Here is a 14,863-nt window from a genome sequence, read left to right on the forward strand (position 1 = left end):
GGGAACTGTAGTGAGATTCTACGTGGAACACTGGTTCACACATTAACCTTTTCCACACAATCCTCGAATGGGGGGCAATTGGTAGGCAATTTGCATATGTGGTACATGCTGTTTGTTTGTTACACCTATGAATATGCAGGGTAAGCAATAGAATGTACAATCTAAACAATATTTTAATGCCAGCCTTCCCCAACCTGGTGCCCTCCAGATATTCTGGACTACATCTCCCAGCATTCCTGACCATCAGCCGTGGTGTCTAGGGTCCAAAACATTTGGAGGGCATCAAGTTGTGGGAAAGCAATTCTAATCATTTGTGAAAGATAGAAGTGAAAAATAAAGCGGAGGAGGGGGCAAGCGGAGGAAAGAGGCGGAGCAAAACAACAACAACGTGCAGTCCGGGCATGTTTATTGGGGGTAAGTTTCACTTGAGTAGCGAGGGGTTTCTTCCCAAGTGAGGGTGCACAAGATTGCCGCTGCAGCCCCACGCACATCGACACGGGCGCACACCCCGATGACTTCCACGGGCAAGCAGACCTGATGGCACCAGTCTGCCCGGGTCAAGTGCCCAGACGCGCTATATCCGAATCCTCTTCGCATTTCACTCCTTAGAAGCAGGTCCCGCGGAGTTCAATGGGACTTCGGGGAGATTGCAGCGAACGACTCGCCTCCGAGCCTGCTTCCTCCCATTCTTCCTGCCCTCAGCTCTAGCTTTCTCTCCTCTCTCCCCCATCCTCTCCTTCAAGAGTTGAACCTGCATTTCCCGCTGAACTCCGAAACGCTCCGAAGTTGCCGCGATCGCCTAAGCTCAGCCAGCCGGGAACCCCCGCCTGGTCCGGAGCCTGCTCAGCGCCCGAACTCCGGAGCCAAACGGCGCCCAAACCTCACCACCGCTCCGCCTCCCCAGACTGCCTCGCTCGCCTCCAATCCCCGCCGGAGCCTCCGCCAGCTCCAGAGATCTCGGTCTCGTAGGGTGGCGGCGGCGGCGGCGGCGGCGACAGCAAGAGCAGCGGCCAAGCGGAGGGCAGAAAGCGGATTGCAAAAGAGCGGCGGCGGCGGCGGCGGGCGAGCTCGACCCGGGCAGGCAGAAGGCGCCTCGCCTGTCCGCCCGGGGCGGGAGAGCGAGCGTGTGCGCGCGGCGGAGAGTGCTGCTGCTGCTGCTGCTGCCCGGATTCCCCAGGGCGGGAGCCTCCGCTTGGGAGGAAGTGGGGAGGGACGCCTGTGCCAGGCTGGATCTCCTCGGGAATCGCTGTCACCCGGGAGCGCAGAAGCCTCCCTTCCTCCTGCCTGCTTTCCAGCGGATCCTGGCGCGGAGCGACGCCCTCCCTCGGAGACCTAGAGCCCGGCAGAAGACAGGGTCGTCCGCCCGCTCGCTCTCGCCTCCTTCCCTCGGAGTCCGTGGCAGGGAGATCCACCCGCTCTCTTGCCCCTCCCCCGGCCCCTCCCCCGGCCGAGGCTTCCTCCCCTCCCCCTCGCCCCATGCAGGGAGGACGGCCCGGGACTCCCATCAGCGCCGCCGCCGCCGCCGCCTCTTCCCCAGTTCCTGGGCTGCCTGGAGGCTGCTGACAGCCATGCCCCACGCGGGAGCTCGCTGGGACTCATCCCGCCGGTAGCGCTTTTCCGCGCTTCGAAGTGGGAGAGCGGGGTGCCCCGGTGTCGGCTCCTGCCCCGCCTCTTCTCAATCCACCCGGGTCTGGCTGCTTTTCGAACGAGCGGGAGGACTTCTGCTGCTTCTGCTGCTGCTTCTCATTGACGATGAGACGCCTGAGTCGAAGGCTGGTCTTGTCTCTCTTGGGCATCTTGTGGATCGCGGCTCTCGTCCTTTTCTTCGGGACCAGGAAAAAGTTGGAGGTGGGGGGAGCCGAAGGGCAACAGACGCCAAAGGTAAGGTGGAGGCGCTTCTTCTTGGGTGGGAACGCGAAACGGGGCTGGTGGGTTGGGTTGCTTGTCTTTCTTGGTGAGTGGGAAAAGATACGACGTCTAAGTATGTGTTGGGGTGTGTAGGGTGCGCGACTCCAGGCTTTTGGGAGAGGTGGCGCCAACGCTAGCCGGGAGAGATGAGGAGTGAGAAAGTGTGTGTGTGTGAGAGAGAGCGAGAGCGAGAGCGAGCGAGAGCGATTTCAAAACCCAACCAACCAACTTGGTTAGGATACAGCAAATCAGCGTCGCAAAGGCCACGTGGTGGCAGACACCTGCTCGCCGCCTGCCCGCCTCTTGCTTGAGTGGAGCTTGGGTTCCAACTTCTTTGCAACAGTTTCTCGGCGAAGCGTGCGCCTCACCGCTCAGTATCCCATTAGAGAGAATAGAGGGCTCACAAAACCAAGTGTAAGAGAGAGAGAGAGAGAGAGAGAGAGAGAGAGAGAGAGAGAGTGAGAGAGAGAGAGAGATTTTGCAAAAGGTATCTGCTGATGACTTACTCCGGGTGTCTCTGACATGCAATCGGTTGTATCCAGTGGGGGCTGGGGGCTCCGATGCCCGTGCGGCTGTCAGAACCCTAAAGGAGCTATCCAAGGTAATGAACCTGTTAGGGGAATTGGTTCAGCACGTTGAACAGCTCCTGTAGAGTTCGGAGTGGTTCTGACTGACACCCAGAGCAGATTCACAGCTCAACTGACATGGGACTCACCAGCCTCCACTGACTGTCTCCCTCATCTCCAAAAAGGGTGGCTCTTTTATGTTAAGGTTTAAAGGTTCTAAGACTGAAGTTTAAAGTAAACGTTTATGTATGCATCTGAGAGAGAGAGTTCGCAAATCTCAGTGCAGCCTTATTTATGAGGATCATCTTGCAGGCTCTCTTGGGATAGCAAAGACTGAAGCAAGCCCACAAAAATGCATGCACTCCTTCTGCAACATTGGAGTTGGCATGGTGGAAAGATAAGATAAAGAGTGTTTGGGATGGGTGGAAGCCAGAAATCTCATCCAAGAATGGTGCGTTCTCCCTGCACTCCCCCCCACCCCCGAAGCATAGCACTTGTTTGAAGTGGATGTATGGAGATTGTGTGTCTGTGTCCGTCCCCACTCCTCTCTCAACTTTAGGGTGTCTTCACAAGTGATGGTGAAATCTTTTTAGTTTGGAATGGAATCACTTGTAAACTCCGTTGCAGTGGGACAGAAAATGGCAGATGGCCAATTCAAAATCAAATGTACGTTTAACCAGTGTGGATTTTACATACAATTACAGAGGTGGAAAGTGCAAAAAGCAAATTTAAGTGTCATTTCTGAAAACGGCCGTAATGTCTTTAAAAATGTTTTAGTTTAATAGCATCTATTGCTGTCTTGAATGGTTAAATGAGTGAAGTTTAAATTGGGTTGGGTTTTTTTTTTTTGGTGCATTCCCAGATCTGTAATTTGAATATAAACCCTTCTGGCAAGAATCTACATTTGATTTTAAAATGGTCACTCTTCCATTTTCTTTCCCACAGTAAAAATGTTTTGGAAGTGATGTGTTCTAGACTGTCACTTCTGATTGTGGTTCCACACGTACAGTGTTCACATGTGCACACAGGAATGAAGATGAGTGTCTCAAAGACTTTTGATTTCATGTGTGACAACATCCCCTGGTGTATCTTAAGAGTGATTCGTAGTGCAATCCCATGCATGCTCACTTGGAAGTAAGTCCAAATGCATTCCTATCCTATATACAGTTTCTGGGGAGTAAGCCCCCTTGAACACAGTGGGAGTTACTTTTGAGTAAACAAGCATAGGGTTGCACTGCATGTTGAATAAGACTTTTCACAGGTTTTAATTGGCTAGATAAAGGGCTGTACTTCAGTGTTTTCTTCCAGGACTTCTACTCATGATTTAAATACATTTAGGCTGCAATCCTACACTGAAGTACCTGGGTGCAAGCTCCATTGAACTCAATGGGACTTACTTCTGAGCAGACATGCATAAGATTGAAGTTATTCTGGATTGATGTCAACCTAGGATGGATTGGATGCAGTATGTGCTAAAGGCATTCCTGTTTTCCTTCTGTGTTTCTGTGAAGTACTTCTTGGATGTAAAGGATTCTTACTAGCAAACACAACTTCAAAAGAGCTTACTATTTCGGTGATTGGCAGCACTTACCAAGATTGTCTGGCTGAAACTGTCTAAATTCACGTTGCATTTCTTCAGGGCAAAGTCTGTACAGCAAAGGGTGCCCTTCAGATGTGTAGGACTGAATTCCCATCATCTCCAGCTAACTTATCTGGAGGGTGCCATGTTGGGGAAGTAAGAGGGACTTTACCTGTACGCCTGGAAAAATATACACAGGCTGTAAACTACAGTTCATAATTTCGCCATACCTCACCAAACCAACATTTGGAGATCACTTCTTGTTGCTGTTGGCACTAAAATGCCATACCGAGGCTGGGTTCACACACATGTGTACATCACTTGATTTCTCCATGCTTGGTCATTGTCGGGTTGATGAGGGTCAACAGAATGTGTGAACTGACTTGGCGGAACAGCAGTGTGGTTGACGTGGCATCAGATGATATTGCAAGCATTATCTGTGATGGCACACATTTGTACATGCGTGAGACATCAGTGGATGTCTCAGTCACCAAATGATGAAAATGCAGGTGTGAACGGCCCTGAGACTGGGAGAAATTCCCATGCACACATCGTTTGTAGCATCTTTGTTTTTCATCTTCCCTTTTAAAAACAAATTGTCTGTAAGGCATGCTTGGGGGCTGTCTATATGCACCAAAAGGCTGCATGGTAGCACTGTGTTGATTGTACGATGCAGCAGCCACCTCACAGCCATTGCAGGGCTTTCCTGCAAAGCTGCAAAACAAACTCTTTCCTCCGGAGCAAGGCAAGTACGCCTCATCTGCTGTCTATACTCGCTCTGGAGTTGTGGCAGAGGCATGGCTGTGCGGAGGGTGGCCCCTGATGTCTTGCTGTCTGCCCGGGCAGGGGATGGGCCCAGCTGCTGGAAACCCTGCACTTTCACTGCTGCATCGGGATTAGCTGCTGCCACCCGGATGCAGCAAAAGCATGGGTTTTTGCTTTTCGTGGCAGCAACCTGCCACCGTACAGGCAGCCCCTTGGTGTTTTAATAATCGTATCTGTCTCTGTACAAAGTCTCTTTTAATTTGTGTGTGTGTGTGTGTGTGTGTGTGTGTGGTTGTTGTCTGCAAAAGGTTACACTATTTCTATCTAGCATTGTGGTACCAGGTTTAATGATTGCTCCAGTTTAATGATTTCTATAAGACCTGAAATGAACTTACAGCCTGGTTCCTTTCTTTCTTTATTAGTGAACTGAAAGCTCTGAATATCCCTGCCTTTGGTATAGGCCTAAATGAGTAATAATAAAACTGGTGGCTTGTGTCTTAATCAAGCTTTCCACTAATCTCAGTGGCTGGGAATGTCCTGGTCAGGAAGCAGAGACAGCCCTTACTGGATCTTTCCTTCTCTTCAAAGAGCTTCCAAGGAAGTATTACAGGCCCTTTCCCTCCCATCTTCACAGTGTCAAGTTTCACAGTAACAGAAGAGTTTAAATCCTTTTTGCTGCCCCAGCTATGGTTCATTTCCCCTTCCGCAGAAGCGCAAGCATTCCTGCATTGAGCCGGGGGTTGGACTTGATGGCCTTATAGGCCCCTTCCAACTGTACTATTCTATGATTCTGTCTTGAGATGGCTTCCAAATCACAACTGTTACTTTTCAGAGTATTTTTTTTTTTTTTTGGCCTTCCGGGCTTATAATGAGCCAGCAGAAGTTAGTGATGACGTCCATCCGATGTGATGCTTTCTCCCTCATGGGAACAGAATCAGCATTTCAAACTGGAGAGGTGCACTTAGCAACAGGAAGGGCAGCGGCCAATCCAGCTCATGCTCCAGCCGCTAATTGTCAGACTGCCTACGGTCCCCCCCAAAGCAGGAGCCTGTTGAGAGAGAAAGGACCTGCTGACGAGACTTCAAAGTGCATTCAACATTGAAGCTTAAAGGTATCTCTCCCCCCTCCCTGCCACAACCCTCACCATAGGTGCCAAAGCCCTGAAAGATCATGCCGGCTGCTATGCAAGTTTTTAAAAGCAAGAAAGGAAAGTGCTTGGTGGGAAATAGGGAATTAACCTCTTCCAACCCTGGATGTGTGTGTGTGTGTGTATGTGTCTAAATTCCATTTTGAAGAAGCTCTTGGGGAGGTGCATTCTGGTAGTGGGTGGGGCTGAAGGCAAAAGGAGGCCGGCCCAAAGACAAAAGGGACGGGCCCAAAATACCAGCATATTTGAGGTTAAAGCTCTTCCTGCCAGTAGCTAAGCTTGGGCTGTGGCCTTTGGGCCTTTTTGAATGAGGGGGAAACTACACAAATGCCAGGCAACCATAGGGGAACCATATGGAAAGGAGGACAGGACCCCTATATCTTTAACTGTTGCATAGAAAAGGGAATTTCAGCAGGTTTCATTTGTATGCATGCAGCACCTGGTGAAATTCCCTCTTCATCACAACCATTAAAGCTGCAGGAGCCCTGCCCTCTTGTATCTGCTCACACTAGGCAGGGCTCCTGCAGCTTTAACTGTTGTGATGAAGAGGGAATTTCACCAGGTGCTGCATGCATACAAATGAAACCTGCTGAAATTCCCTTTTTAATAGAACTGCTAAAGATACAGGAGCCCTGTCCTCCTTTCCATATGGTCATCCTAGAACAAATTATTGAGTTTTGGGGAAAGGAGTGGAGCCAAGGGAAGGAGGTGGGGTCATTCAGGGAACTGACCCAGGGAGGCAGTTTAGCCTCTAGACCTGGGGTTCTGGGCTTGTGATATAAAACCATGTGGTTCTTTGGCTGGTGTTGTTTCGGCGCCTAGTTAAAATGTGGCTTTTTATCAAAACATTTGAGGTCTAAATTTGCCTAAATCTAGTTATGATTGTTTTTATTGCTTTCAAATTTTCTACTGGTTTTAGTTTGATTAATGGTTTAATATGTTTTCATCTGTGTACATTATTTATTGTTTTAAATTGTTGAATTGATTTTGTCTGTAGGCCGCCCTGAGATCTCAATGATATAGGGCAGGATACAAATGATTTAATAAAATATTAAATAAATATTATCATTTTTCTCGAAAACTAAAATCGAAATTTGATATACATGCTGTTCTCAACATTATGTCACACACTGGTCTGGCCAAGGGATAGAAACTAGGAGAGGGCTATGCAGATAACAGCAGGTTTAAATATCAATGGCTGGAGTCACCAGGAGTAGGTGACAATTTTATTCCTTTACTCCAGTGCCGCCCCTGAATGCACCTCTTTTCATTTCTCCCATATTAGCAGCTAGCACCTATTCACTTCTTGGAGGGAAAGTAAAAGACTACCCTTGGGAATATTGTTGCAGTGAGTAGTGGTGGTTTAAACCTGTCTCCGCCCGTGTTGGTGGGTGGCAGGAATCGTTCTAGGTTTGCAGGGTGTGTGGTGGGCCCCACATAGCTGTCGGCTTACTCAGCAGTAGAAGCAGACAACTGTGAGCTGTCAACTTTCTCACAATGCCTTGGGGTCCCATACCTAGCATCACTCCAGGGTAGGGTGACCATATGGAAAGGGGGATAGGGCTCCTGTATCTTTAGCAGTTGTATTAAAAAGGGAATTTCAGCAGGTGGCATTTGTATGCATGCAGCACCCGGTGAAATTCCCTCTTCATCATAACAGTTAAAGCTGCAGGAGCCCTGCCTAGCGTGACAAGATACAAAAGAAGGCAGGGCTTCTGCATGCATACAAATGACCCCTGTTGAAATTTCCTTTTCCATACGACTGTTAAAAATATGGGAGCCCTTTTCATATAGTCACCCTACATTTGTATGCATGCAGCACAACAGTTAAAACTGCAGGAAACATGCCCTCTTTTGTATCTGGTCACTTTAGTATAGCTCCTGCAGCTTTAACTGTTGTGATGATGAGGGAATTTCACCAGATGCTGCATGCATACAAATGACACCCACTGAAATTCTCTTTTCTATTCAACTGTTAAAGACACAGGAGCCCTGTCCTCCTTTTCATAGGGTCACGCTACTCCAGGGCATTGCCCTGGAGTAATGCCACATCATATCCTTGAAGGTAATGCAGAAAGCGGAATACAGCAGCTCAAAGCTCTCCAGTGGGCCCAGGGCAAGATCAATACTGAAGAGCCCTGTCAGGATGCTGCAGTTCCAGCAGCTGCTCCAGGGTGCCGGGTACCAGGGCCAGCCCTACCATTAGGAAGAGTGAGGCGACCACCTCAGGCAGCAAGTGCTGGAGGGTAGCAGTGGCAGGCTCCCAGCTGTTCCCCTCTGCTGGTGGTGTGTATGTCACACCACTTGTCCTCAGTCTTCTAAACTAGCCTACTGCTTCAGGTGTGGTGGTGGATGCTATCACATCACCAGTGGTGAAGAAACATTCAACTGCCAGTCCAGTCAGCTTCTGTATGTGGACTGGGGAGGAGGTACAACTTGTCCTTCACCTCAGGCAGCAAAATGTATTGGCTGGCCTTGGCAGGTACTCATAGCCACCCACTGTCACTGATGGGGAAGATCACACAGAAATGTACAGAAACCTCCCAGGAGTTCCAGCGATATAGAATCCCTCCTTCTGCAGTATGAGAATTTTGATAGCTGATGTTTAGGAATAACTAATGTGGAGGCAGACACATGTGCTGCTACGCTCCTTTGAGGTTTGCCACACTTGCATAGCTGTTTGAGCTCGATACTTGAATTAATCACCCCAGTGTAGTGTTTCCAAAGATGTGCGTCATGCAACTATTCCTGTGTTAAACTGGTACATGAAAAGTACTTCAGTAAACTCAAGCATCATGGAGAAGCCCACACAGATGCAGAGAAAGAGGTTTGTGATTATTATGCCAACTTCAGTATTATCTTCCTGTTGGCCACAGGAGCACAAGAAGCTGCCCTATACTAGACTACTTATTCATCTAGACCTGAATTGTCTATTCTGAGTGATAGCAATGCCTAGGGTTTCATGCAGAGAGTCTTTCACACCACAGCTACCTGATCCTTTTATCTCAGGACCATGCCACCTGCAGTTCTAGGGCTACACTTCTTTATTGTAAATGATTTTTAGGCTGCCTTTAAGGGTCGAATAAGGCAGCATAAAAACAGTACAAAACAACCACCGTACAAATTTGGTAAATACATATTCAATAAAAGTCTATACAGATACAAGCAATAAAACCTGCAGCCTTCGGACTATGGAGAGGCCAGCGATAACAAATGGGTCTTTCCTGAAGAACTGTAAAGAAGAGACTTGAAGAAAGCCTGATGGAAGCGGTGTGGGACCACCACCAAAAAGGCCCTTTCCCTTATTCCCACCAGTTTAACAGCCCTTGGCAGTGGGCAGGTGAGAAGGGCCTCTCTGCTGATGATCTTAGACTGAGCAGGTTGGTATGGGAGTATAATATAAAGGATGCAAGAAAAGCCATGCTAAATCAGACAAAGGGATCGTCTAGTCTAGCATTCTGCTCACAGAGTGGTCAACCAGCTTCCTGTGGAAAATTCATAAGTAGGACATGAGTCCAACAGCATCCTCCTGATTGTGTTGCCCAACAACTGGTGTACATAGGCATACTGCCTCTGATACTGCCGTTACCATATAACCATCAGGACTGGAAATAGCACATAACCATCAATAATAGCCTTATCCTCCATGAATTTGTCTATTTCCTTTTTAAAGCCATACAAATTGGTGGACATCATTATATCTTGTGTAGCAAATTCAATAGTTTTAACTATCCACTGTGTGAAGAAGTACTTCCCATTATCTCTCCTGAATATCCCACCAATTAGCTTCATGGGATGACCTTGGATTCTAGTATTATGTCTTCCTATCTACTTTCGGCACACCATGCATAGTTTTGCAGACCTCTATCGTGCCTTGTTTTCACGCTAAACAGTCCTAGACATTCCAACCTTGTAGGCCCCTTCCAATTCTGCTATTCTATGATTCTATGATTCCTCATAGGGGAGTATGGAGGAAGGATGAGGCAAAAGGCTGGTGGTAGCTGTTAAAGAGGGAAGTGATTTAGGATAGGTAAGAATATTAGAACCATTATTTGTTATTTTATATCAAATGACTGTTTGTATTGGAGTAGGGTGACCATATTTTGGAAACCAAAAAAGAGGACAATATGGTCGCCCCCAAGGGAGCGTGTCCAGCACCAAGGGGGCGTGCCCACCCGAACATAGCCTTGGTCACATGTCTGATTTTACAGCAGACATTTAAGACAAATCTGTTCTACATAACATCTTAATGTTAAAATCACTGAAATAAAGAACAAGTGAGAGATTCAATGTATCTGGAATTAACTTCACTCCTACTTTTGTAGGTTTTGCTGTACTTTGAAGCTTTTGCTATACTCTGTGTGTTACATTCTCCCCTTCCCTCAAATATCTTTTCTGACTGTATCTTCACTCATTGCAAGCTGCTGTTGTTGTTAACAGGGTTTGCTACTGGCCCCAGATCTGTTTCAAATTTGGTATGGCTAAAGCTCTACCTAAAAGCTATCATGGTGCCAACTTTCAGCTCTTTATCTTTAAAAATGAGTTTTTTAAAATAATAATTTTAAAACCTCATTTTTTAAAAAATTCCTAAAAAATCAATGGATGAACGGATCTGTTTCAGATTTGGTGTGGCTAAAGCTCTACATAAATCCTATTATGGTACAAAGTTTCATCTCTTTATCTTTAAAAATGACGATTTTAGAAATAATAATTTTAAAACCTCAATTTTTTAAAAATTCTAAAAAATCAATGGATGAACAGATCTGTTTCAAATTTGGTGTAGCTAAAGCGCTACCTAAATCCTATCATGGTACAAAGTTTCATCTCTTTAACTTTAAAAATGACAATTTTAAAAATAATAATTTTAAAACCTTAATTTTTAAAAAAATTCATAAAAAATCAATGAATGAACGGATCTGTTTCAAATTTGGTATGACTAAAGCCCTTCTTAAGAGCTACCATTGTGCCAAGTTTCATGGCTTTATCTTAAAAAATGATGGAGTTATAAGCACTTCTGTTAATTCCCATTAGAGCTGCTCTTTGAAAAAAATATATCCGGATTTCCCCTCCCCTTCCTGGATTTGCCATCAAAAACCCGGGCAAATCCGGTCATATGGTCATCCTATATTGGAGTGATTTTCCAATAATTCTTGTGTAGTTTGGGAGTACTCCTAGATTTATCTTTTTTACTGGAAGCTCAAATGGCCTCAGTGGCTAAGAGTGCTTCTTACCAGCTTTAGCTGGTATGCCAACTATGGCCTTTCCTGGGCTGTGATAGCTTAGTTACAGTAGTTTGAGCATTGGTAACCTCAAAATTGGATTATTGTAATGCACTCTATGTAAAGCTACCTTTGGGCTTGGTCCAGAAGCTGCAACTGGTGCAGATTGCAGTGGCGTGGCTACTAACGTGGCTAAACATCTTGGGGCCAGGCTATCTGAAGGAATGCCTCCTCCCATATGGACCTACCCAAACCCTAAGGTCATCTTCAGGGGTCCTTCTCCATGAGCCTCTGCCAAAGGAGGTGAGACTGGTGGCTACTAGGAGGAGGGCCTTCTCTGCTGTGGCACCCCGGCTGTGGAATGAGCTCCCTAAGGAGGCTTTTCCTGAGATGTGACCCAGCCAGCGATGGTCCGTAGCACACAGTGTGGTTGATTCTCATTTTTATTATTGTGTTGTTTTATTGTTATACCTTCTTGTTGTTTTGAGGATATGTTTTATGTTCATCGCTTTGACACTTCTGTAGGAAGTAGTATATAAATTTGAATGATAAAAGCATAAATTAAAAGGTCTGAAAGACTAATTTGTGAAAATGGCCTATGTGTATGTTGGATCATTTGTAGAGTGCAGTTCTACATTATGAAACAATTTCAAAGAACTGCCTTGATTCTGTGGAGGAAACCCAATGTGATTAGCTCCATCCATGTAGTTGCAGGTCTTTAAACACTACAGATGCCTTATGCAATGAAACCATAGAAAAACACTTCCAATGGCTCTACTGTAACACTTAAAGGTAGTTAAAGTTTGGTCTTGCAGAGTTGGGGTCAAACTGCATATTATCTCAATTGCATATAAACAATTAACTTTTTTTTAAAAAATAGCCATTGTGGAATGCCTGAGCAGGATTGGGACCATGGCATGGGTGGTTCCATCTCTCATGAGGTGGAAAATCATCCTCCCGGCCTAGTTTCTCCTAGGCCTCAGCTAGACGAGGGGCGGGTAATAGGGTGATGATCTTGCAATTTTATAATCACAAGATCGTTGCCCTGGTTTACACGTGGCACGTGACATCGTAGCTGCCATTTTGAATTAATTTTTTAAACGAGAAGGGGCACACGAGTGCTCGTGCGAAAATTGTGAGTATTTTTTTCTAAAACAACCCCTCCCCCTCCCCCCACCCCACCCAAGATGGGCACTGAGCTCCTGAGGAGGTCTGTGCCCCGTTCCTAGCTCCCGGCTCCTTGCGGTTACTCACGAGGAGTTGTGGCAACCTGTGACGCCCAGCTACACATTCCGCAGTCTTGGGATCAGCCCGGGACCATGGAAAAACCAGGCTAGAAGGGTTGGGCAAAATCCCAGGGAAATGGAGGGATCATCCCTCCCTGCTCCTGGGATGCCCTGTGCATCATGTGAATGCACAGGGATGATCCTGGGGTGATTGCCCCTTCTAGCTATGGCCTTAGCTGCGCGACGGACAATTCCATTGGTGCCAATGGATTCCCTAACTGGGGCCAGGTGGCAGAGGGAGGCTTTTTGTCTGTATCATGGAAGGGGAAAGGGTTAAGTGCTGTACTCTGGGTGTTGTGAACACAAGCCTGCCTGGGAGCTTCCCACAGCTGCTATTTTAATTGCTTACACACAACTTAGCATAAGATACAGCTTTGCTCTACCCACAGAAGGAAGCGGATTGTGTTTGTTTCTTGTTTCACTTTTTACCTGTAGTAATGGTTATTTTTCCTAACATTAATATTTTCTTTATTCTTTTGTTGGTTGAGCCGTGTTAAATGTAGGCAAAATAATATTTTTGGATTTCCTTATGATTAGTAGGGGTGTGCACGGACCCCCCGCTCCGCTTCACTTGCAGATCCGCCATTTTTCGGAGCGGGTCGCTCCGCCCCGCCCCCGCTCCGCCCACTTCCGCTCCGCTCCGCTCGGAGCTCCGGATCCGGATCCGGAGCTCCGTTTTTGCCCCCCCATAGGGTTGCATTGAAAGCTAAAAAAGTAAACAACTTTTTTTCCGTTGAAGTTAGAAACCTCACGTTTGGCACCATGACACCTCATGGGCGTATACACACACACGCCAAGTTTCAAGGCAATCCCATCATCCCCTGATTTTTGGCGAATTTTTGAAAATCGGGCACCCCATTCACACCCCTTGGGATAGCTCCGTCAATTTGCATGTTAGAAACCTCAAACTCGGCACCAGGGCAGCTTATCCATGTGTCCACATGCACGCCAAGTTGCAAGCAAATCCCATCATCCCCTGATTTTTGGCGCGGCTCTACCCTCTAACGCACCTCCCATAACCCTAATTCACACCCCTTTAGATAGCTCCGTCAATTTGCACGTTAGAAACCTCAAACTCAGCACCATGATAGCTTATCCACGTGTCCACATGCACGCCAAGTTTCAAGGCAATCCCATCATCCCCTGATTTTTGGGGAATTTATGAAAATCGGGCACCCCATTCACACCCCTTGGGATAGCTCCGTCAATTTGCATGTTAGAAACCTCAAACTCGGCACCAGGGCAGCTTATCCATGTGTCCACATGCACGCCAAGTTGCAAGCAAATCCCATCATCCCCTGATTTTTGGCATGGCTTAACTCACCCCAAATTGTCCCATTCTACAACTACGTCAATTTGCACGTTAGAAACCTCAAACTCAGCACCATGATAGCTTATCCACGTGTCCACATGCACGCCAAGTTTCAAGGCAATCCCATCATCCCCTGATTTTTGGGGAATTTATGAAAATCGGGCACCCCATTCACACCCCTTGGGATAGCTCCGTCAATTTGCATGTTAGAAACCTCAAACTCGGCACCAGGGCAGCTTATCCATGTGTCCACATGCACGCCAAGTTGCAAGCAAATCCCATCATCCCCTGATTTTTGGCGCGGCTTAAACTTTTTAACTCACCCCAAATCAAGTCCCATTCTACAACTACGTCAATTTGCACGTTAGAAACCTATCCTTTGGTCCCATGACAGCTTACCCATGTGTCCCCATGGACACCAAGTTTCAAGGCAATCCCATCATCCCCTGATGTTAGGGGAACTTTTGAAATTTGAACACTCCAGTATGTCAGGGATTTAAAGTTGCAATTGCAGACAGCTCAATGGGGCCAGTTCCAAGGCAATCCCAACATGCCACGAGATAACCCTAAATCTTCTGGCACATTTGAAAAAGGGATTATTGAATTTGATAAAGTCTAAGTGAGCGCAGGAAGGACTTCTCCCCTTAGTCAAAGCAAGACACATACACCATCGCTGCAAGGCGGGAAGGGGAGAAGGGAGGGAAAGCAGGCAGGCAGCATGCATTGTAGTGCCGCAAGGATGGCTTGAGCACTAACGCATAGCAAACCAACCCATAAGTGGGCGCAAAGTGAGGCAAAGATGGCTGGTTGTTTCTTTCTAAGCCAGCAGTTACGCCTTGAGGGGCACAGAGGAGGACGACTGGGAGCAAGCGTGCCGGAGGGTGCTGGGCACGAACCGCAAAGCCCATCTCCCAGGCACCAGGCGGGCAGAGCAGGCGAGGAGTCAGTCCTGGCAGATGCCCCACCACAGCAGCACCCCGGGGGAGGCGGGCAGACAGGCAGGCAGGCATGGGTTGGCGGGCCCAGAAAAGCTGGTACCTTGCACAAGTAAGCCATAGATCTGTGGGGGAGTCAGTCCCAG

At 47.3% G+C, this 14,863-nt stretch overlaps 1 protein-coding gene across 2 annotated transcripts in view; it reads left to right on the forward strand.

The window, feature by feature from the left end:
- Positions 1 to 1,289: 1,289 nt before the first annotated feature.
- The window catches only part of GALNT14 (polypeptide N-acetylgalactosaminyltransferase 14), a 322,644-nt gene continuing 309,070 nt past the window's right edge, over positions 1,290 to 14,863 (forward strand). For both annotated transcript variants that reach the window (XM_063124153.1, XM_063124154.1), the window contains exon 1: positions 1,290 to 1,881. In XM_063124153.1, coding sequence (XP_062980223.1) covers positions 1,753 to 1,881 — 129 coding nt within the window. In that variant the 5' untranslated portion in view covers positions 1,290 to 1,752. The remainder of the gene's footprint in view (positions 1,882 to 14,863) is intronic.

Source organism: Elgaria multicarinata, chromosome 4 (assembly GCF_023053635.1).
Source record: "Elgaria multicarinata webbii isolate HBS135686 ecotype San Diego chromosome 4, rElgMul1.1.pri, whole genome shotgun sequence".
NCBI lineage: Eukaryota > Metazoa > Chordata > Lepidosauria > Squamata > Anguidae > Elgaria > Elgaria multicarinata.